This window comes from Lipotes vexillifer, unplaced genomic scaffold, assembly GCF_000442215.2.
Source record: "Lipotes vexillifer unplaced genomic scaffold, Lipotes_vexillifer_v1.1 scaffold537, whole genome shotgun sequence".
Taxonomy (NCBI): domain Eukaryota; kingdom Metazoa; phylum Chordata; class Mammalia; order Artiodactyla; family Lipotidae; genus Lipotes; species Lipotes vexillifer.
This window is the reverse complement of record NW_006776635.1, coordinates 230165-256228: the sequence shown is the minus strand read 5'-3', so window position 1 is coordinate 256228 and position 26064 is coordinate 230165. Positions and strand designations below refer to the sequence as shown.

At 36.7% G+C, this 26064-nt stretch overlaps 1 protein-coding gene across 2 annotated transcripts in view; it reads right to left on the bottom strand.

The window, feature by feature from the left end:
* Positions 1-26064, bottom strand: part of LAMA2 (laminin subunit alpha 2) — a 628216-nt gene that overhangs the window by 395535 nt on the left and 206617 nt on the right. For both annotated transcript variants that reach the window (XM_007450523.1, XM_007450524.1), the window contains exon 4: positions 6028-6270. In XM_007450523.1, the coding sequence (XP_007450585.1) occupies positions 6028-6270 (243 nt within the window). The remainder of the gene's footprint in view (positions 1-6027; positions 6271-26064) is intronic.

The following is a 26064-nucleotide window of genomic DNA, read 5'->3' as shown; positions in this document are numbered from 1 at the left end:
TCCTGCTGAGTCCTCTCTTGGCACTGCTGATGCAAAATCACCCTTCTAAACTGAAACTCTTGGAAAGTTTTGCTCCAAGTCTCCTTCTGTTTACACCCTGGATAACAACATACTAGGCCATACTATTATGACCATTGCCTCCATTGCCCTCTATTATTTTTCCTCTGCCAGTCCTGAGACTTGATTATCTCATAGCTCAGTAAATTTCTCTTCTCCCTTTGGGTGCAAGCCCAGGATGCTAGCCTGCAGGACTACTCTCCTTCTTGGATGCAATTGAACCCAGTCATCTAAGGGACTGGGTATGTGCCCTATACTACCCTTCTGGTGAATCCACATGATAACATTTGTTGATTTCTTGCAGGCAATGTGAGGTGGAGGACAGAGAATGGACCAAGCTAGAGGGTGGAGGCCAAAAAGTGGCGGTGGCTGTAGCAACAAATAAAACTGAAGAAATAAGCAGAGATGATGCTGTTAAGACTCAAGAGGTCAGAAGGAAAGGCTAAATGGTCTCCAGTGATAATATGGAGAGAGGAGAGCGCTGAAGTTTGAATATAGATGTCAAAGTCAAGGCTATGAGATCCTTGAATTCCTAAGGTATTCACCTAAGGTATCTTTCAGCTCTAAAATGAGGTACTTTTCACCTGAAATATGATATCTTGGAATGTTCCAAAAGTTATAGCACATGTCTCCAAAACTCTACAGACAAGTAACAATGTAATAAACCTTAGACTCAACAGATTTGATGTTAGTCACAGAAGACTATTTTCTATTAATATTCTATACCTATAACATAAACATTATTACTTAATTAGTGTGTTATAACTGAGACATGTTTATTTCATAATGCCTTGCTGCACAGGTGAGTCTTAAAAATACTCTGCTCTTATTTTTCTTATTCTCTGACTTAAATTTATATTTAAAGGGTATTGTGAAGATCTGGAAGCAAATGATCATTCAATGCTTAGTCAAAAATATACATTTCAAATCACGGTGAATATTTAGATATTGTTGTCTAAAATAAAATCCTATCTAGAAGACAGTAAAACTTATAAACCAGTAAGGAGGAAATAGGAGATGTGCATATAAAAATAAATATGAGTGATGCAATAAGAAAGTTGTTTCACCTCTGTGGTATTCTTCCCCCAAACCCAGTAGCCCAGTCTAATCATGACTCAAAATGACTAACATGTTACAAAAAACCTGACCAGTACTCTTAAAAGTGATCAAGGCCAAGGAAAACAAGAGACAATTAAGAAACTGTCATGGATTAGAAGAGACTAAGGGGACACATGATGCAATAAATGCAGTGTAGTATCCCAACTTGGATCCCAGAAGAGGAAAAAAAAAAGACATTAATGATAACATGAATTAAATCTGGATAAATCTGTAGTTTAGGTAATAGAGTATCAATATTAATTTCTTATTTTGACAAATGAATGGTAATTATGTAAGATATTATCCTTAGTGGGAGCTGGGTAAAAGGGACATGCGGATTCTCTGTCCTCTTCTTACATTTATGTAAATTTAAAATGATTCCAGAATAAAAAGGTTTTAAACAGTGCATATGAGACTATGCTTATAGTAAATTATATAATTAGTGCTAACACTGTCAATGATAACAACTAGACCAACTGGACAAAATATATAAAAACATTTATGTAAAGCCATATGACAGCTATCAGGAAGATAAAGAATCAACTTCTCAATATCAAGGAGAAGACTGATGTCTACAGAGATAATTAGTGTATTGTGACAGCTTTTGTCCTGTGGGCATTTCCCTGTTCAGAAGACATGGCTCAGAGACTGAGCAGTGCTTTGACAGTCTTGCTGTACTAGGAGGACAAAAGTTGGATTCTGGAACTTGTATGGGTGAGACTTAGGTAAAATCCACACACTTTAGTTTGGACTTCAAAGACAGGAAGCCTAGAATGGGGATAAACTAGAATTAAATCAGCTGTCATGGGAGTTCAGCACAGCTTTGAGACATCTAAGTATCCCAGAAATTGGATTAAGATGATCCATATTGCCATTGCCTGGCAGAAGTATCAGAAAATCCTCATAAGGTAAAGATAATTTCTTAGGCCTAAATTATTTCTACACACAGTTTTTCAAATACAACTTCTGATATGCAAAAATAATCAAGAATGTGAGGATACAATACAGCATAAGAAAGAATCGGCAAATAAAACAGAAATAAAATATATTCACAAAGGCCAGATATTAGAATTATAAAATGAGAACTCAAATAATTGTTACTTTATGCTCAAGGAGATAAAAATAGAATATTGAAAATTTGAATATAATTTTATTATTAAAAACTTAATAGGTATATAAAAATCTGATATAAAACTAGATACCAAACTATTTTAAATGAACCAAAGAGAAATTCTAGAACTGAAAAATATAATACATGAAATTAAGAATCTTATGATTGGTTTCAATAGTAGTTTTTACGTAGCTGAAGAGAGACATCGTGAACTCAAAGTAAGCAAGAAGAAAATATCTAGAATGAAGGACAGAAAGCCAAAAGGATGACTATAAATAAAAGAGAGTGTAAGATGCATAGTGTATACTGTGAGAAGTTCTAAATTATTCTAAATCATATTTATAGAAGAGAGATAATGGGGAAGAAGCAATATTTGGAGAGTTAGTGGCTGAACTGTTCCTAGTTCTTGAACTGATGAAAGACATCACTCTGCAGATATGCCAACCAAATAAATCCCAATCTAGAAAATAGAAAGCTATCATCTATAGCAACACTGCCCAATAGAACTTTAGGCAATGATAGAAATGATCTATTCTGTGCAACCCAGTGTGGTAGCTGCTAGTCACATGTGGCTATTGAGCACTTGAAGTGTGGCTGTGCAACTGAGAAACTGAATTTTAATTTCATTTGAATTAATTGAAATATAAATTTAATAACCACATATGTCTAATAAAGATTGTATTGGGCAGTGCAGATCTGGAGCATCATAGTAAAACTAGTGAAAAACAAAGATAAAAATCTTTGAAGAAATAAAAGACTTTACAAAGGACAATTATTAAATAGTTACCTTTTCCACATAAACAATGGAAACCAGAAGACAATAAAATATGCCAAAAAACAATAAGAAACCTACAATTCTATACCCAATAAAAATATCCTCAACAATGGAGGTGAACTCTTGTTATATGCCTAGTTTAAGTCATAGGGCATATTGGAGATGAATTTGCATACTGCCTTTGAAACTTTTGAGATACTAAGAAACATTTGTTTCTGTTTCCCTGTACTCTGAGAATTCATCTTCTCAATGTGGCTCCTTTGGCTCACCCAGAGGGACGTTACCACTTTCTGTACACACTTCTGCTGTGGCATTTATACTATCATTTTGCATTTACTGGTTTACATATTTGGTTTTTACTTGAATGTCACTTCTCTGGGAAGTTCTGAACATAAGCACCTAGTAATTAGATTTCAGATGGTACTCAAAAGCGAATCATTTTAAAACTGAAATTTAATGATAGTAGGATTTATTTCATAGTCACTTGTCTGGGAAATATTGGAGACAAGCATCCAAAAATTATTCCCACATGTTATATTGTAGTTGATATCCAAAACTATTACTTTAGAACTGAAAGATGCCTTAGGACAATTTATATATAAAACTAATTCATGTATTAAAGAAATTCAAACTCAGAGATTAAGTGACCTGCCCAACATCCCACAAAAACTAGAGCCAGAAGCACAGCCCAGTCTTCCAGTCCCATGTACATTCTTCTATATCACGATATCTCTGGATTAAGAATCTTTCTACTTTAATGGATCCAGCATATCTATCTCTATATCTCTTCTAAACCATTATTTGAGTTTAGCTATTACCAACTTTTTTAAAAAAATCGACTTCCAGTCTTCAGTCTGAAAGAAACACTAACCTAGGAGTCAGGGGACCTGGATTCTTATCTCAGCTTTGTCACCAGTGGATCTGGGAGTCTTGGGAGATTATCACCTACCTTTGCTGGACCTGTTCATTCCAAAAAGTAATACGTTTCACAGCATAAAATACAAAATGAAGCAGATATTCTAGGAGAGGTCTGAATTTAATTCATATTCTTAAGTACTATCATTCTACATCAAATATATTGAATTTACTTTCTGTTCCTCACCTCATCCACTTTCCAATGAGAGAAAAATAGACTTAAAAAAGCATGTCACAGAGAAAGTTGAATAAGTTGTTCTTAAAAGTCACCATCAATGATTACTTTTTAGTGAATGTCTAATACAGCACAGCCAGTTAAACACAAACAAATAGAATGTCTGTTTGTTCCATGTTGTCAGTTTGACACGGTCTAAAGGATGGAGAACCACCATCATTGTAGGGAGAGCATGCTTCAGGGATATACATGTAACTTGTATGTTACATATCTATCTGGGTACATTTTACATTTTTCAACAAATTTCTGAATTAGACCATTTTTTTAAAGGTAAAGAATAGCTTTATAAATATTAGATAATTATTGGTTCTGGGTAAACACTGGATCCAGGAGAAAAATAATACAAATTCAACTCAAATATAGTCTCTCTGCACTCCTCCGTACTCCCATATCCTCAGGCCAATCTGGCCAGGACTTTGGATGCCTCTGGGCACAAAGCAGGTTGAACAGCTGTTTGACTCACTGCTTTTGACTCCTTGTCATTTGGCAGATTGGAATCTCTGCTGAGAACACCATTTGGATTTCTTTTCACCCAAAACTGATATTTTTGAACATGAAATTGAAATATAGTGAGGCACTGGTATACATTCATAGAATAATAGTGCCAAAAGAGAGTGTGATAGATTTATGTCAAAACTCTAACTTGCCCCCAGAAGTGTTTAAAGAGATAACCCTAGATTGGTGGAGGTGGGCATGATAGTGTATGAATATGGATTTTCTGAAACTGTGAATATAAAAAATGATACCAGCTTTAGGTGTATGAACTGGTGAGGAGAGAATATCAGACATGAATATAAATAGAGATGTATACAAACAGGTAGGAAAAAAAGAGCTAGGCCGTATATACTGAAGGGAGACTGATTAGGGAAATATAACTAGAGAATCCAAAAAAGTCACTAAGCCTAGGTTTGGGTATTTGAGAGGAGGCTACTACTACTACGACTACGACTACCAACAAAAACAACAATCTCAATAGTTGTTGTTGTTATTATTATTATTATTATAACAAGAGCAACAAAAATAGTTAATGCTTACAAAGCAATAATGTATACGTATGTCAGCACTGTTCTAATGTTTTAAACATAATAATTCATTTAATCTCCTTGACAATCATAAGAAATAAGAACTATTGTTATTGTTTCCAATTTATGGGAGATGAAACTAAGGCACAGAGAATTTAAGTCACTGATTCAAGATCACACAGCTGGTAGAGCTGAAGTCATGGTTTGACTCTGTGGCTGAAAAGCAATGAATGAATCTAAAATCTTACCCACAGGGAAAAAATGCTACGGAGAAATTGAACGCTTTTGAATTAAGCATATAATATGCAAAGCCTGAACAAAGGAAAGAAACCCCACTGCAGCACTATGTGGTGACAGCAGAAAAACATACAAAAACTGACAAAATTTCCTTCTCTTTAGGTCCTTCAGGTGAATTATATTTCTTCCCAAATTTACCTCTTTTGTCCCCATCTTCAGAACCAGAGTACACACAGATCTAGGCCTTCTTTTAAGGTCTCAATCCTCCTCCAATTATTAGCAAACCACAGTGTCAGAAAAGTCTCTTTATATTTAAAATTAATGACTGACTTCCCAACTTAAGCCCATTTCCTCTTCTCTGATCTTTATTGGAAATGGGAGATAACACACTAGAGGAAGGCAGTTAAAATTCTAATCACTTTCAGTTTTTCCCTTTTATTTAATAAGTTATTTAAAATGTACTTCTGCTAAATCCTATTTTAAAATCTCCCCGACATTATGACTGATATATTCAAGTTTTTATGACAGGTCTATTTTGCCACCTTAAATGTACTGAGGGTAGGTTTTCTCATCTTACCTCTCCGTTTTCTAAGGGGTGTATCTTGGAATAAAACGAAGTGCAGATGACCTCATCGTCTTTGGCGTATGATGGTGGTCCACTGCGGGGATAAATATTGTAGAGTGTTAGGCACTCTGTGTCCGTCACAGCATGATACTGCCAGGGCTTATAATCAACATCATCAAGTGAGCGTTCCAAAATCCAGTTTCCAGGCCGAGGGGAATTAGCTGCTTTCACAATCACATATGCAATCTGGAACACCTGGGGAAGAGTGACAACAAGAAGTAACTCTGAATTCCAAAGTGTTCTCACTATGACATATCAAATATAAGGCCTACCTAAGGCTACAATAGATTTTATTCAGATATTATTCCATAACCCTATGATATTCTCTAAAAATATTTTTACTGTTACATATTCATATTTCATACCTTTTGGCTAAGATGAGATGTTCCATTTTGTGGATTTTAGTTCTCTACTAACTCATTAACATCATTTCACGTAATTTTTGAAGTTCTATTATAATCACAATCAGTTAAAACATTTATTACATACCAATTTACTCACCTTACTCTGTTGGAAATTATAATATATGAGTTAGAAATTCCATGTGTGGATAGTGCTTGATAGATTAGAAAAGTTACTTATGTCACCTAATCCTCAGACAAGTACCATCCGTTACTGTGGCACAGCAAAAACAACATAGTGATTCAGAGGCACAATCTTGTATTCAAATTGTGGTCCCAGCATTTCTGTGACCTTGGGCAGATTATTTTACTTTGTCAACTCCTAGCTCCCTTATCTGCAAATTAGGGTCAATAATAAGTACATTAAGTACACTACTGAGAGACAATTTAGATTAAATGAGATAATGTATGCAAAATACCTAGCAAAAGGCTTGGCTATAAATACTCAATAAAGGTCATTTCCTTTACATCCCCAAACAGAAAATAACGGAGAGGAAATTCTAGTACATGCAGACAACTGTTTGAAACTGGAACATATTCAATGAAGGGTTTCTGTACCTTCTGTATAAGAGGTAAACATGTGTTAAAGAAAAGGAAAATAAAGGCATCAAGTGACTGTAAATCAACAGAGTGACAATTGAGGGAAATATGGCAATCCTCTATGTTCAAATCTACATAATATTTGAAGAGGTAGAAAATAAATATTCTGGATATTTTGCGATGGTCCATGTGTGTCTTTACCAATTCAATCCAAAAGAACAATGCACAACCATTACTGAATGACATTTATTTGCAATGTCCTGGGTAGAAAGGTAGATACAAACTAGTTTAAGTTATTGTCTCACCACCTATGAATTGATAATATATTGTAATAATGAAATATATAATGAGTACACTAATAATAAAGCAGTGGTATATCTTCTTTTTAGTAAATTCAGTGAGGTACAAGGAGCTTGTCAACCCTAAGCTCTGGGTGACTGGGGTCATTGAAAGGATACAACTGGAGGACAAATCTGCTAAAATGTGATTAAGGGTCTGTTTAGAAGGGAGCTTGAAAGGAATGTTCTGAAAATAAACCTTATTTGATACATGGTTTTGACGTGAGACTTTCAGGAATACATCTACACTGTCTATGGTAGACTTTAAGGAACTTAATTTAAAAATATGAAAGGTTGATATATAAGATGTAAGACAGGAGACCTTCAAGATGGCAGAGGAGTAAGACGTGAAGACCACCTTCCTCCTCACAAATACATCAGAAATACATCTACATGTGCAACAACTCCTACAGAACCCCTACTGAATGCTGGCAGAAGACCTCAGACTTCCCAAAAGGCAAGAAACTCCCCACGTACCTGGGTAGGGCAAAAGAGAAAAGAAAAAAAAAGAGACAAAAGAATAGGGATGGGACCTGAACCTCGGGGAAGGAGCTGTGAAGGAGAAAAAGTCTCCACACACTAGGAAACCCCTTCACTGGCAGAGACGGTGGGTGGCGGGGCGGGGTGGGTAGCTTCAGAGCCACAATGGAGAGCGCAGCTACAGGGGTGCAGAGGGCAAAGCGGAGAGATCCCCGCACAGAGGATCAGTGCCGACCAGCACTTACCAGCCTGAGAGGCTCGTCTGCTCACCTATCAGGACGGATGGGGGCTGGGAGCTGAGGCTTGGGCTTCGGAGGTCAGATCCCAGGAGAGGACTGGGGTTGGCTGTGTGAACACAGCCTGAAGGGGGCTAGTGCGCCACAGCTAGCTGGGAGAGAGTCCAGGAAAATGTCTGGAACTGCCTAAGAGACCACTGTTTCGGGGTGCCCGAGGAGACTGGATTGAGAGTACCGCCTAAATGAGCTCGAGACGGGCACGAGCCACAGCTATCAGCACAGACACCAGAGCTGGGAATGAAATGCTAAGGCTGCTGCTGCAGCCACCAAGAAGCCTGTGTGCAAGCACAAGTCACTATCCACAACTCCCCTCCTGGGAGCCTGCGCAGCCTGCCACTGCCAGGGTCCCGTGATCCAGGGACAACTTCCCCGGGAGAACACACGGCACGCCTCACGCTGTTGCAACGTCATGCCGACATCTGCTACCGTAGGCTTGCCCCGCACTCTGAACCCTTCCCTCCCCGCAGCCTGACTAAGCTAGAGCCCCCGAATCAGCTGCTCTTTTAACCCTCTCCTGTCTGGGCGGAAACAGATGCCCACAGGTGACCTACATCCAGAGGTGGGGCCAAATCCAAAGCTGAACCCCAGGAGCTGTGCAAACAAAGAGAAAGAGAAATTTCTCCCAGCAGCTTCAGGAGCAGCTGATTAAATCTCCACAATCAACTTGATGTACCCTGCAACTGTGGAATACCTGAACAGACAACGAATCATCCCAAAATTGAGGCAGTTGCCTTTGGGAGCAACTGTAGACTTGGGGCTTGCTATATGCGACAGACTGGTTTCTGGTTTTATGTTTATCTTAGCTTTAGTATTTAGAGTTTATTACCACTGGTAGATTTGTTTATTGATTTGGTTGCTCTCTTCCTTTTGTTTTTTAATGTATAAATATACATTTTTTCCTTTTTCTTTTTGTGAATGTGTATGTGTATGCTTCTTTGTGTGATTTTGTCTGTATAATTTGCTTTTACCATTTGTCCTAGGGTTCTGCCTGTCCCTTTTTTTGTTTTGTTTTGTTTTGTTTAGTATAGTTTCTAGCGCTTGTTATCATTGGTGGATTTGCTTTTTGGTTTGGTTGTTCTCTTCTTTTTTTTTAAAATTACATTTTAATTTTTTTAATTTTTAATAATTAAAAAAATTCTTTTATTTCTTTTTCTTTTATTTTTTCCCTTCTTTCCTTCCTTCCTCCCTCCTTCCCTCCATCTCTCTCTCTCTCTCCCTCTCTCTCTCTCTCTCTCTCTCTCTTTCTTTCTTTCTTTCTTTCTTCTCCCTTTCCTTCTGAGCCATGTGGCTGACAGGGTCCTGGTGCTCCGGCCGGCTGTCAGGCGTGTGCCTCTGAGGCGGGAGAGCTGAGCTCAGGACATAGTCCACCTGAGACCTCCCAGCTCCATGTAATATCAAACAGCGAAAGCGCTCCCAGAGATCTCCATCTCAACGCTAAGACCCAACTCCGGGCTTCCCTGGTGGTTCAGTGGTTAAGAATCCGCCTGCCAATGCAGGGGACACGGGTTCGAGATCTGGTCCGGGAAGATCCCACATACTGAGTAGCAACTAAGCCGATGCGCCACAACTAATGAGCCTGCACTCTAGAGCCCGCAAGCCACAACTACTCAGCCTGTGTGCCAAAACTACTGAAGCCCGTGTGCCTAGAGCACATGCTCTGCAACAAGAGAAGCCACCGCAATGAGAAGACCACGCACCACAATGAAGAGTAGCTCCCACTCTCCACAACTAGAGAAAGCCTGAGTGTAGCAATGAAGACCCAATGTAGCCAAAAATAAATAAAATAAAAATAAATTAAAAAAATAAAAAGGCCCAGCTCCACTCAATGACCTGCATGACAGTGCTGGACACCCTATGCCAAACAACTAGAAAGGCAGGAACACAACCCCACCCATTGGCAGAGAGGCTGCTAAAATCATAATAAGATCACAAACACCCCAAAACACAACACTGGGCGTGGTCCTGCCCACCAGAAAGACAAGACACAGCCTCATCCACAAGAACAAAGGCATTAGTCCCCTCTACTAGGAAGCCTACAAACCCACTGAACCAACCTTAGCTACTGGGAGCAGACACCAAAAACAACGGGAAATACAGACCTGCATCCTGCAAAAAGGAGACATCAAACATAGTAAGTTAAGCAAAATGAGAAGACAGAGAAACAAACAGAAGAAGAAGGAGCAAGGTAAAAACCCACCAGACCAAACTAATGAAAAAGAAATAGGCAGTCTACCTGAAAAAGAATTCAGAATAATGATGGTAAACATGATCCAAAATCTTGGAAACAGAAGGGAGAAAATACAAGAAACGTTTAACAAGGATCTAGAAGAACTTAAGAGCAAACAAACAATGATGAACAACACAATAAATGAAATTAAAAATGCTCTAGAAGGAATCAATAGCAGAATAATAGAGGCAGAAGAACAGATAAGTGACCTGGAAGACAAAATAGTGGAAATAACTACTGCAGAGCAGAATAAAGCAAAAAGAATGAAAAGAATTGGGGACAGTGGTAGAGACCTCTGGGACAACACTAAACCCACCAACATTCGAATTATAGGGGTCCCAGAAGAAGAATAGAAAAAGAAAGGGACTGAGACAACATCTGAAAAGATTGTAGTTGAAAACTTCCCTAATATGGGAAAGGAAACAGTCAATCAAGTCCAGGAAGCACAGAGACCCCATACAGGATAAATCCAAGGAGAAACACGCCAATACACATAGTAATAAACCTATTAAAAATTAAATACAAGGAAAAAATATTAAAAGCAGCAAGGGAAAAGCAACAAATAACATACAACGGAATCCCCATAAGGTTAACAGCTGATCGTTCAACAGAAACTCTGCAAGCCAGAAGGGAGTGGCAGGACATACTTAAAGCGATGAAAGGGAAAAGCCTATAACCAAGATTACTCTACCCAGCAAGGATCTCATTCAGATTCGACGGAGAAATTAAAACCTTTACAGACAAGAAAAAGCTAAGAGAATTCAGCACCACCAAACCAGCTTTATAACAAATGCTAAAGGAACTACTCTAGGCAGGAAACACAAGAAAAGGAAAAGACCTACAAAAACAAACTTAAAACAAAAGAATTCAACACTCAAATCAATAGAATTAGAAATAAAAAAGAAGTAAAAACTGACACTGCAGAAATACAAAGGATCATGAGAAATTACTACAAGCAACTATATGCCAATAAAATGGACAACCTGGAACAAATGGACAAATTCTCAGAAAAGCACAACCTTCCAAAACTGAACCAGGAAGAAACAGAAAATATGAACAGACCAATCACAAACACTGAAATTGAGACTGTGATTAAAAATCTTCCCAGAAACAAAAGCCCAGGACCAGATGGCTTCACAGGTGAATTCTATCAAACATTTAGAGAAGAGCTAACACCTATCTATCTGAAACACTTCCAAAATATACCAGAGGGAGGAACACTCCCAAATTCATTCTACGAGGCCACCATCACCCTGATACCACAACCAGACAAGGATGTCACAAAGAAAGAAAACTACAGGCCAATATCACTGAGGAATATAGATGCAAAAATCCTCAACAAAATACTAGCAAACAGAATCCAACAGCACAATAAAAGAATCAAACCCCACGATCAAGTGGGGTTTATCCCAGGAATGCAAGGATTCTTCAATATACGCAAATCAATCAATGTGATACACCATATTAATAAACTGAAGGAGAAAACCCATATGATCTCAAGAGATGCAGAAAAATCTTTCGACAAAATTCAACACCCATTTATGATAAAAAACCTGCAGAAAGTAGGCATTGAGGAAACTTACCTCAACAAAATAAAGGCCATATATGACAAACCCACAGCCAACACTGTCCTCAGTGGTGAACTGAAAGCATTTCCACTAAGATCAGGAACAAGACAAGGTTGTCCACTCTCACCACTATTATTCAACATACTTTTGGAAGTTTTAGCCACAGCAATCAGAGAAGAAAAAGAAATAAAAGGAATCCAAATTGGAAAAGAAGAAGTAAAGCTGTCACTGTTTGCAGATGACATGATACTATACATAGAGAATCCTAAAGATGCTACCAGAAAACTACTTGAGCTAATCAATGAATTTGGTAAAGGAGCAGGATAAAAAATTAATGCACAGAAATCTCTTGTATTCCTATACACTAACAACAAAAAATCTGAAAGAGAAGTTAAGGAAACACTCCATTTTACCACTGCAACACAAAGAATAAAATACCTAGGAATAAACCTACCTAGGGAGACAAAAGACCTGTATGCAGAAAACTATAAGACACTGATGAAAGTAATTGAAGATGACAGAAAGAGATGGAGAGATATACCATGTTCTTGGATTGGAAGAATCAACATTGTAAATATGACTCTACTACCCAAAGCAATCTACAGATTCAATGCAATCCCTATCAAACTACCAATGGCATTTGTCACTGAACCAGAACAAACAATTTCACAATTTGTATGGAAACACAAAAGCCCCTAATAGCCAAAGAAGTCTTGAGAGAAGAAATGGAGCTGGAGGAATCAGGTTCCCGGACTTCAGACTATACGACAAAGCTACAGTAATCAAGACAGTATGGTACTGGCACAAAAACAGAAATGTAGATCAGTGTATCAGGATAGAAATCTCAGAGATAAACCCACGCACATATGGTCACCTTATTTTTGATGAAGGAGGCAAGAAGATACAATGGAGAAAAGACAGCCTCTTCAATAAGTGGTGCTGGGAAAACTGGACAGCTACATGTAAAAGAATGAAATTAGAACACTTCCTAACACCACACACAAAAGCAAACTCAAAATGGATTAAAGACCTAAATGTAAGGCCAGACACTATAAAACTCTTAGAGGAAAACATAGGCAGAACATTCTATGACATAAATCACAGCAAGATCTTTTTTGACCCACCTCCTAGAGAAACGGAAATAAAAACAAAAATAAACAAATGGGACCTAATGAAATTTAAAAGCTTCTGCACAGCAAAGGACACCATAAACAAGACAAAAAGACAACCCTCAGAATGGGAGAAAATATTTGCAAATGAAGCAGCTGACAAATGATTAATCTCCAAAATTTACAAGCAGCTCATGCAGCTCAATATCAAAAAAACAAACAATCCAATCCAAAAATGGGCAGAAGACCTAAAGAGACATTTCTCCAAAAAAGATATACAGACCACCAACAAACACATGAAAGAATGCTCAACATCACTAATCAGCAGAGAAATGCAAGTCAAAACTACAATGAGGTATCACCTCACACCAGTCAGAATGGCCATCATCAAAAAATCTACAAACAATAAATGCTGGAAAGGGTGTGGAGAAAAGGGAACCCTCTTGCACTGTTGGTGGGAAGGTAAATTGATACAGCCACTATGGAGAACAGTATGGAGGTTCCTCAAAAAACTCAAAATAGAACTACCATACGACCCAGCAATCCCACTACTGGGCATATACCCTGAGAAAACCATAATTCATAAAGAGTCATGTACTACAATGTTCATTGCAGCTCTATTTACAGTAGCCAGGACATGGAAGCAACCTAAGTGTCCATCAACAGATGAATGGATAAAGAAGACGTGGCACATATATACAGTGGAATATTACTCAGAGCCATAAAAAGAAATGAAATTGAGTTATTTGTAGTGAGGTGGATGGACCTAGAGACTGTCATACAGAGTGAAGTAAGTCAGAAAGAGAAAAATAAATACCATATGGAATCTAAAAAAAAAAAAAAGTTAGGACCTAGTGGCAGAACAGAAACAAAACTGCAGACGTAGAGAATGGACTTGAGAACACAGGGAGCGGGAAGGGTAAGCTGGGATGAAGTGAGAGAGTGGCATGGACATATATACACTACCAAATGTAAAATAGATAGCTAGTGGGAAGTAGCCACCTAGCACATGGAGATCAGGTCAGTGCTTTGTGACCACCTAGAGGGGTGAGATAGGGGGAGTGGGAGGGAGCTACAAGAGGGAGAAGATATGGGGATATATGTATATGTATAGCTGATAACTTTGTTATAAAGCAGAAACTAACACACCCTTATAAGGCAATTATATTCCAATAAAGATGTTAAAAAAAACCCATAAGACAGGTGGCTCTGACGCTGGTCTTTTGAGATCTTTAGTAGGATGTGAGCATTTCTCTCTGTGTGCACTAAGGGGAGAATCACGAGCCATCATATGACTGAAAGTAGGGATGGTATTTGCGTCTTAGGCACAGCTGTGGAAATACTGGTAATTAAAATACTGAAATACTTCTGTAGTTGGTAAATCACTGCTGCCAAAGCCTTCCAAATGCCTCCTCTCTCCTGAGATCATCTGGTTAACCTTGGGATAGCAAGGAACAGCCAAGACATCGTCTCTGATTAGTCTGAGCTTTGACCAATTCTAGTTATTGACTAACACTCCAGCTGGGAAGTATTATGAATTTATATTTACAAAGGTATATAGATAAGTGTAATTGCAGATATGCACACATATATGCCTATGCGTCTATAATTATTGGAATACACTTAGACATTTTGGGGAAGGGTAGATATGGACATCTTAAAGCTGTGACCAATGGGGTTTGGCAATCAAGAGTCAAAGAGATAAGAAGAGCTCTTAAATTTCATCTAATAACCTGCTATATTAATTGCATTAACATAAATGTCTTGGTTTTTAATAAAATTATTTTTAAAATAAAGAGGTATTTTTAAAAGTATTGAAGAAAGGACAAGAGTAGGAGTAAAATGGAATATACTCTAGCCATGATAATCTAAAGTATTTGCTACTTCTGCATTTTTTAGGTGCTATTCATAAGGAATTATTTCTCTTAGACACTCTGTATTCAATAACTCATACACATGGAACCTCTTTAAAAGGGAATTCACTGAAGGTCAAACCTATTGATTAATCTGATAGAACAGAGAGATATTTGATCCTATTAAAAATCTGAAATACCCTGTTCCTAATTTCTGGTAATCCTAAATTATTCGTGACAAAGTCTAAAAAATGATAAAGAATATGAATAAATAAATTGTGAGCTCCTAAAGGGCAGAGATGCTACAATCCTTATTATACCTTATTATAATTCTTTTGAAATAGTGTGCATTCAATATTTATTAGTTTTAACTGAATAACCAAAATCATTGTAACATGCTTCCATGTTACTTCTAGTAGCTTAACACTCTCTTTTCTGTTTGTTAGAGCTTGAATTTCAGTCAACCAGCATATTTTGTCACTTGTAGGAACTAAGACATACATTGCTTGTATGTTCGTCCTATTACATCTCTATGAGTTGAAAAAATTTCTTAAACTCTTTTACCCTCTGTTTCCCAGTGTTTCTTTTCCAAAGTCAAAACCATGGAAAGATAATGAATATAAAATACTGGGTGGTCTTTGGAAAAATCAATCTATATAAATATTGTAAATTAGCAAATTTCTATCCAGAAAAAAGAATGCACAGATATTTTCTTAGTGGAAAACCAAAAGAGAAATATCAAAGCATAATTAGAGATCACAAGTACAAATAAGAAAAATAAAGATACACTGATGTATGGATAAAGTACTTTGTTTAGAAACAACTCAGCAAGCAAATATAGGAAAAGGCCAAATTGTCTTGGAGCTACAACATGGATTTATGACTTAGGAGCTTCTGTGCTGGCTCTGGAATAAAGATGAAATCCACGAAAAGAAGTTATACTAGAAACCACACAGAATCTTTCTATAATTCAACATAACAGCCTACATTAAGTGACATGGAAAAGCAGTCATCGCCTTTGAGAATATGTCACCCCATTTCAAAACAATATCCTTCTTTCATTTATCTTCTATGGATTCTTTCACATTTCATGCAAAATTAATTAAATTAGTTAGCATGTAGTATTTTGAATAAACTTTTAAAAATGTGGTAGACAGCATTATTGGGAAACACAATGAATAGAAGTATTCTTTGAAGGCGTCAGGCAAAGACTGTGAAAATTCTAATAGTGATTTTCTAAGTATGCCAAAATTTTAATGACTTGAATAGAATAATTCTCTAATGTACTTATGCTACTTTTATTAACTCTGCCTTGTGTTTTCAGTATAAAGGCTCTTCAAAATCAGTAGTTATAAAACCTTATTTCCAGATGGAAAAAAACTCAATCTCTATGGGGTGCAATAAGGAAAGCAAACACCTCATTATAAGTACAAAAATGCTATGATGGCTAGGCTTCTATAAACCGTAGATATCAATACACAATACCCAAATTTTTGGAGTGCACGTTTTACAAACTTGGTAACTAAAAAAAAATCCCAAATAATTTTTGAAATAATACCAAATGTTTGACATTTTACTGTAACAAAGAAAACTTTCTATTTCATATTCCATTTGTATATCACCTAATAAAACATCATGTAATTATAATCATATGTCACTGATGTAGCATTAAATTAGATGTTCCTAGAGTATTAAGAACCTGATCTCATTTAGGGTGGAAATGAAGAATACAGTCTTTCTGAAGAATCCTTCAGTCCCAAAGTAACAAGTAACATGCAATGACCATCATACGCACTGATGCTTTCCCATCTTTTTCACATTATAGGAGGAGACCTCACAGCCTGAAGTGAACAGCCTAGGAACTTTGGCCACTGTCCTAGGACAGGATATACATTAGCTCACCTGTAACCCATGTGGGTAAGTCTGACCTCCAGAACCAATTTCTAGCACATACATTGCTGGGTCTGAATTTCTGAAAAATATTCTCTGCTATGACTCTCAGGAACCTACTTTACCCCAGTTCTTTTGTCCTCAGAAGAATCATGGATCTAGGAAAATGCTACCAAAGAGTATTGTGTTTTGGAGATTTTAGTGATATTTTTGAGTGTCACTGGCACACAGTTAAGAGAGCCAGGCCAAAGTAGGACTCCTTAATGATGTAACAAGGACAGAGGACCTCCGTTTCCTATAGGCTGATCCCCCATGAAAGCCATAAAACTATTAATGAAGGCCACTCTCTGTGGAAGATGGTACTTCAACTTTCTCATAGAACTTGACCTGAATTACTCTCTTCTATTTCTTGTTTCCTAATTTGTCAAGAGAAAAACATGGCCATCTAACTTCTGCCCCCTGATAAGCTCTGCCTCCCTCCCCCCGTTGCTATCTGTCTGTGAACTTCCTGTAGCAAACAGCTGTCCACATAACAAAATTGCTTAGTTGTGAAAGAGGCTTTGCAATATTCTACTACCTGCTCTTGCCAATGTTATGGATTTAAACATTTCCACAAGCTGTGATGTCATCTCTAATATGTTTTGAACACTCCTGTGTATTCTTCGTTCTAGTATATGTTTGTCAAATACTCTTATTTATTCATATAGGTATGTTGGCTTTCAGAAAGCAATGAGAGTTATACAATATAAGAACCTGAAAGGATCCTTGGAATCATGAGTTTCAAGCTTAGTACCCACTAGAGTAATCGGGGAAGCCTTACAGAAATGTGTGCATGTCTCTGTGTTTGAGTTGATAGATGGAGTTCATGTGGTTACCTAACCTTTCACCTGAGACCTAAAAAGAGGATAAATACATAAATAAGAAACCAATAACAACAAAGGTAAGAGCATGAGGAGGGTTCAGTATTTTTCTGGAAGGTCAATGAGAGTCAGCTGAGGAGGGAGAGCAGAGATCATGGCCTAAAGTACTCAGTACTTGCCCTGGGTCAAGTCCAGCAGAAACTCACGAAGGCAGGTCTGACCAGAAGCAGGGATGAGAAGCGGGGCTGAATGTAGGAAATTCATCAAAATTCTGAGTTTAATAGAGGTTTCACTCAAAGATGTGCCCACCCAACCACATGTAACCAAATTCTTACTCCCCAGCAAAAATTTCTGAGCAATCACAGAAAACAAGTGGCTCATTATAATCTTAAAACTTATCTGAAGAGATTATTATACAGATTTTGAAAATATTATTACTGGACTTATTGGATCAAGTTCCAACAACAGAAGCTTTTAAATGATGCTTTAAACTTAAAAAAATTAACCTACAAATAACTCTAATCATTACTTTTTGAGTCAGTTTTATGTCCCCTGTAAATTTACACTTACTTCAATAAACCTAGAATAATGTGGTGGGGGGTCCAGAAGGATAGCTCCTTGCCTGCCTGGGCTTTCAGACAAATTCATTTACAATGATTTCAAAGACGGAAATGATTTGTGATTGTCACTCAGTTATAATGTGCAGCCCATTTATTCTCTTCCCCCCAAGTGTATACTACAATTGCTGAGTGTGAATTTAGTGAGTTGCAGGTAAGCAAATGTGCCATTTCACCTCAGGGTAAGTGGCTCCCGAGTTGCCAGAGGAACAGAAACACTCTGCCCTCAATTAAATCAGATTTTTTATACTCACATTAAACTCATGTAAAGTGTATACATTTGAAAATGAATTACTCTACCACTCCAGAATTTCTAAGAAATAATAATCTACCTGGATGACTAATAATCCTTTGAAGATTAAAATGTTCAATTATTTGTTGAAAGTTTTTTTTAAGGGTTTTTATCAATGTCTAACTACTCATGGGAAAGTATTTGAAGGACTGCTCCACCTCACTATGCAAGGAAGAAGATCTCAAAAAGTAAGATTTCTATTTCTGAAAAGTAACAAGAGTTACTTTTTCTGCTCTCTCTAAGTTAATAAATAAATTTAAAGCAATTTAATTTCTTATTAAAATATTAGGTTTATTTTCCCCCTAAAGCTGGACAAGTTGATTATAAAGGTGATTTGGAAAAATTAACGAGAAAGAATAGCCAAGAGAACCTGAAATGAAAGAACAACAGATGCAGGGATGTATTATTAAATGAAAAATAATCAACGTAGAGAATATTCAGCTATACTGGATGCTGCTGTTTACTAAGAGGGCCTTTTTTGAAATGATGGATCTGTGGTGGGACTAATGGTCATCATGGCCACTAACGTCCCCAAAAGAGAGAACACAGCACCATCTATAAACACAGCACCATCTACGATTAATCGTGCCAGAAAAGTGAACCCAAATCAGAGTGGGTCTCTACATTTTTAACTATCAGTTTACAGGAAATGAGGTATCCAAGGAGCATGAAAACAGCACCACAGGAATACAATTAGCAAAATCCAGAATGTGAGAAGCTTTACTAGACAAACCATATTGCTTCTTCCAAAAATAAATTGCGAGAAAATAAAAAATAATGAGGTTATAGATTAAGAAAGCTTAAGAGATATCAAATAAATGCAGTATGTAACTTCAGCTGTTCAAAAAATTCAATCAGCTGTTTAAAACATTTGGAGGCAAATGTGATGAATTTTGATACTGACTGAATATTTGCTAGTATTAAAGAAGTAGTAATAGTATTAATTTTTAGGTGTGACAATGCTTTTGTTTACAAAAGAGCTGGTATCCTTCAGAGATACACACTGAATTATAGAGGAAGTAATATGCATGGAATTTGCCTCCAAATAATCTGGTGGGTGGGGTGGGGTGTGATAAACGTAGAATTGAAACAACAAGGGACACAAGTTAATTCTTACAGGTGGGTGTTGGTTGCTTGTGGGTCTAGGGTATTCTTCTCCATACTTTTGTGTATGTTGGGAAATTTTCATAATGAGAATTTTTAGAAAGATTACTAATACATCTCATTTTAATAAACAAATGATTCTCTTTTACATAATGATTTTTTTTTTTTTCTTTTTTGCGGTACATGGGCCTCTCACCGCTGTGGCCTCTCCCGTTGCGGAGCACAGGCTCCAGACGCGCAGGCTCAGCGGCCATGGCTCACGGGACCAGCTGCTCCGCGGCACATGGGATCCTCCCAGACCGGGGCACGAACCCGTGTCCCCTTCATCTGCAGGCGGACTCTCAACCACTGCGCCACCAGGGAAGCCCTACATAATGATTTTAACATTACTGGTAATTCAGTGCTTGCTCTTAAAAAGCACATATTTAATGCATTTTCTTTATTATCTTGATACATGGTTAACTCTGCTTCATGCTGCGAAGACATTGCATTCTGAGCTCAAGAAATATATCTTAATTCTTTCAAATTAATTATCAACTCTAAAGGGCACTGCTTGTCCAAAATTTTAGTCCCATCTTAAGAAAACTAGGAACACGAATAAATGGAATCCAAATTGCAATGAGTAATGTCCTCCCTCAGCTTATTAATGCATTTAGTACTCTATGCTTCACTAAGTTGCTATCATTTTTAACAATGTTAGCTGCAGGTAAAATTCAGACAAGCATTTTCCTTTTCTTTAGCACTGCCCTTGACATCTGTTCTCTCCTCACATATTTCTCTCTTATCTGAAACAGTCTATGGTTTCAAAACATTGACCTGCCTCCTGTGAATAAGCCATTGGCACAGCATGGCTTTCACATCAGCTACTGGTAAAAGAGCAGGTAGGCTGAGTCCCCCATAGAACATGACAGTCCTTTCAATGAAGCCATCACAGAGGACAATATTGGTGTGAATCACAGACAACCAGAAATGTGACAGTTTAAAGCTTGCCTTCTAAAAATTATCCACCCTGGAGAAATACCCCGGATTGCCTTTGTTTTTGTGCTTCTCTAGTGATCAGGGTAAGAAGAACCTATACCTTCTCAAATTTATGACATTGCAGACATGAATGAATCACTCTAGTTCAAAGCATTTGGGGAATAATAGCAAAGATTTGTAGTGATGAGAAGAGTTAGAAATATAATGTTAACAGTGGAGAATAACAAATCAAAGACAGATGAAACTTTCTGATCTTGGTTCATAAATTCTTTCAACAGATCAAAGCCGCTTAACACTTATTCAATTTTAGCCATTACAAATGAAATAGCATCAGCTATTTTCATGCTTATATATTGCCCCACTTCCTTGTCCTTCTCTAGGGACTTTCTTAAGAGTAGTTTGTACCCTCTTTTGTTTATTACCTTAATACCTCCTCTCTACTTAACCCTCTGCAGTCCATGCAACACTCACCACCCTATCTGAATCACTTTCAGAAGAGCTACAGCAACCCATTTGGGAAATTCATGGTTTTTTCCTCCATCCTCATCTTCTTTGATATCTCCACAGCTTTTGACTATACTGTTCCCCCCGCCCCCAACTGAAATTCTCTTTATATTTGGAAAAATGATATTTATTTATAATTTAGGGATTTTTTTTTAAAAAAAGAGAAACATGTTTTCCTAATATGGCTTTTTACCTAAAATGGAAGGTAAACAATAGGAGAGAAGGGAGTGAAGACAAAAGGAATATTCAGAAGAGAGCACTGGGTGGGGTACACCTGCTGTGGGTCTTTTTAATTCGAATTTCTTTAACAAAGGTGTGTCCCAATGTTGTATGTCCTAATAATCTTTTCTTGGGGAAAGCAGCATTTTATTTAGTGCTTAGTTTTTGCCAGGCACTTCAGCATGCAGAAGTTTGTTTCTGTTAACAAGAACCCTATGAGATAGGTAGGAACTGATTAGAAATTGAAATGAGAGAGTTACCCTAATTTGTGTGGTAGAAAGAATAATAGCTCCTCACAAGTGTCTATATCTTAATCCTTGGAACCTTTGAATACATTCTCTTATACGTCAAAAGGGATTTCGCAGTTATGATTTAGTTAAAGACCTTGAGATGGAATGATAATTCTGGATTGTATGAATGGGTCCAATATAATCACAAGGATCCTTAAAAATAGAAGAGGGAAGCAAAAGAGGAGGCCAGAGAGATGGAACGTGAGAAAGCTTCAACCCATTTCTGGCTTTGAAGATGGAAGAAAAGGCCACAAGCCAAGGAATACAGGTAATCTCCAGAAGTTGGAAAAATCAAGGAAATGAATTCCCCTCAAGAAACTTCAGAAGGGAATGCAACCTTGCCCACACCTGGATTTAGGCCAGTGAGGCTCATGTCAGACTTCTAACCTATTAAAATGTAAGATAATAAATTTGTGTTGCTTTAAGCCACTAAATCTGTGGTAATCGCTTACGATAGCAAATGGAAAACTAGTACACTAGGTAACTTGTTCCACTTCACATGACTAGTAAATTATGGAGCAAGTCTATAGATCCAGTTTTGTTTAATTTTGCTTTCTGCATAATTCCTTCCATGTCTATGACTTTCAACTAACTCCTTTATACAGATATGTCCCAAATCTCAATTTCTAACCTAACCACATTCTCATGTCCCATTTTATATTTCAAACTAACAACTGAACATCTCTAGGACAATTTAATTTTGCTTTGTAAAAAATTAATTTTGCCCTCATTTTACCACCAAAACTGATATAAGTTACTAGCAGTAGAAACTGTAGAATACGCTATAGATGTTTTTTAATGCCTTACAAATAATTATCAATTATTTTTTAAAATTCAACGGAATAGGTGATCAAAAATGGAATGCCACCTCTGAAACAATTTAAGGAACCTCAGAAGTAATTTCTACAAGCACCTAAAGTGTGAACCTACCTAGCCACCATTCAACATTAATAAATACAGGTGACACATCCCTCATCATTTCTAATTTCCTTGGGAATTTCTACCAAGGTAACAATCTTAAATACGTCTAAATCACATATTCTTCCTCTGAAATGAAAATCTGCAAAAAAAAAGAATTCTGACAAGGTTTGTCAAGCTGGCCTTTACCCCAAATTTTAAAGAGGTGACTTCACTTGCCAGTGAAGTGTGAAGAGTATAAATGAAATGAAAAATGAGAAAACTGCAGAGCCTGATACCATTCTGGCTGAGATTTTAAAATAAGGATAGGAGATGGCACTCATATAACTGTATAGACATTTTCTAAAGACTGAGTGCCAACAGCTATGACAAATATGCCTGAAAGGTGACCATTTCAAGAGGACATAGGATAAAGTTCTTACAAAACCACCCTACAAATTCTTTGTTCTTTGTATTCTGCCTAGATTTCTCCTGATTTTTTTATGAGTTCAAAACACACCAAATCATCATAGAACTTTGGTGATGTTAAGTCAAAAATGATTTATGAAGTGCTGAGCTGGATTTCTGAAGCTCCGAAAGGATCCATGGCACACAGATTAACACTTAGGGAATTTTACTGTCTCCTTTATGCTGCCTTCACAAAATTGTATTTTACTCTGTCAGCAAGTTTGACTGCTCGTGGATTTTCCAAACCTCTCCATGCAGGACTAATTAATTGGTTGCACCAAAGCAAAAGTTTTTTTTTAAACCCTCACCCTTAGAGGAAAATCAAGGCTAATCAAATTAGGACTCAGCACAGGAAGGGGGGAAAAATGCTTAAAAAGTGACTTAGAAAACAATTTTCTGACACTGAAATTCATCCAGTTAAGCAGGTTATGAACGTCATGAAACGTCATGGTAATGGTTGTCCTGAAAAAGAGCAAATAAATGTTTTTGGACATTTTCTGTAGTACTACATGTCCTGCTGTGAACATTCTATCAGCTCTGAACATAATTAATTTAAGTAAAAGCCTTCACTAGAAAAACCCTACACACATTTCCATTTAAATTATGACAAAATGTCATTTTACTCTGATTCTGAAATTGCTATCCAATAAAACATTTGATCACAATGTCTAGAAACAAATTGTAAAGAACAATATATCTTTGGGAAACCTAAGTAGTATTTCATCAATATGGAATCAAGCTCTAACTCATTTATGATACCCAAGGCATAAAACAGAATCCATAGGGCTTCTTGAACAGTTTAATTGACTACAATTATTCAACATCAAATAATAAAGCTGCAAAATCATCAAGAGTAAAATCCGACACTCTAAACTGAATCTGTCTAAACAGCAGAGAATGGATGACAGCAGAACATCCACACAACTCTACCATAAGCATATATGGAGGGATAGTTGTGAATAGAAACACTATAAACAACACTTCAATGAAGTGCTTCATTACTAAGCCAAGATTCTGTTAAACCTAAACATACGGTGGATTGTTGCAAAATAACTGCACCTATTAGTAAAGTGCTATGAAAGGTATGAAGGATGAAAGCTTAACTTTTTCTTATTCCAGGCTTCATGTCTGCAGTGGGCATAAATATGGTATTACAAATAGTGACCATGAAAAGCAAGTAGTAAATAAAGTCACTTATTGAAAGCAGACTTTACCACATTTTGTGTGAAGGAGAGCTTTTTTCCATTGTTTGCCTGTTCAGCAAAATACATTACCAAGTATCATCATAGACAGAAGTGAAGAACAAGCATATGACTATTAACATTTTTTAGTCGAATCCTTTTTGTGTCTATGTCACTTTAAAATTATAGTACAAACCAAAAGAAGGTCATGATTTGAATTGTAGATGTTCTTGACATGAACAACATTTTAGACATACATCAAGTGCTTAAAGAACACAACATACTGGAATAACTTCAGATTCATTTTTCCAGACTAAACATAAATGAAATTATTTAAATATGAACAGAATATATTTAAATGTCTATATTCTCGGTAATCTATTTAGGGAGGTTTAAAAGAATATATTCAAATGGGAATTGGAACAACTCCTTGATTAAGAAGGATGGGAAAGACAGTCATACCTGCAGTCAAATTCGCTTGAGCTAGTGTTACTCTCACCCTTTTGTTCCAAGATTCCTATTATGGATTCTAAAATTCTGTACTTCCATACATATTTTAAAGCCTCACATAGTAATATATTAATTAGTTCATTTATTCATTTATTCTCCAAATATTATTGAACAACAGATTATTTATTGTGCCAGTCCTTAACCTAAGTGCTGAAATATAGCAATGAGGATAACAAAATTGCTCTTTCATGGAGATTATATTCTAGAAAGACAGACAACACACCAGTAGTCTGCTGGAGCCAGCTTGCACTGACTTTCAAAAGCCAGTTTTGGCAAGGAGGTGGAGAAAAGAGAATACTTGTACTCTGTTGGTGGAAATGTAAATTGGCACAGCCATTAAGAAAAACAACATGGAGGTTCCTCAAAAAATTTAAAATAGATCTAGCATATGATCTAGCCATTCCACTTCTGGGTGTACACCCAAAGGAACTGAAAATAGGATATTGAAGAGACATATACTCCCCCATGTTTATTGCAGAATTATTCACAATAGTCAAGATACAGAAATAACCTAAGTGCCCATCAATGGATAAATGCATAAAAAAGAGGTGATATGTACATATATATATATATATATATATATATAAAATACATACAATGGAATATTATTTCACCATGAGAAAGAAGGACGTCCTGCCATTTGCAACAACATGGATGACCTTGAGCACATATATTATGCTAAGTTAGAAAAGTCATACAGAGAAGGACAAGTACTATATGATATTACTTATATGTAGAATCTAAAAAAGACAAACTGGTGACAACAGAGAGTAAAATGGTGGTTACTAGGGGATGGGGAGGAAGGGAATAGGACAGATGTGGTTTCAGGGTACAAAATTGCAGCGAGTGGCAAATATGTCCTAGAGATCTAATGCACAGTATAGTGAATGCAGACAATAGAGTATTATAATCATAAAACTTGCAAAGAGACTAGAACTAATTATTTCAACCATTAAAAATAAATGATAGCTATTAATATGATAGAGGTATTAATTATTGCTATAATGGCAATCATATTACATTATATAAGTGTATCAAATTAACATGTACATATCAAATTTATACAATGTTGTATATCAAATATATTTCAATTTTTTAAAAAGTCAATTGCGTTTATCTCTTCCCAATTCCTTGTTCAGTGACATCATGTTGGTAGCTTGATATCAGTCCAGATATGAATATTTACACCACGGATATTGGCTAACACTACAAATCAGGACTTTTCTTTCAACCCCAGAGAATCAACTGTTAAACATCTGCCAGGACTCCACTGCAACAGACAAGACAAATGAATAAATAATGCAATTTTAGGTAGGGGTTTCTATAATAGATGGTAATCAGGGAAGAATTTTTATTTGAGCAGAGAC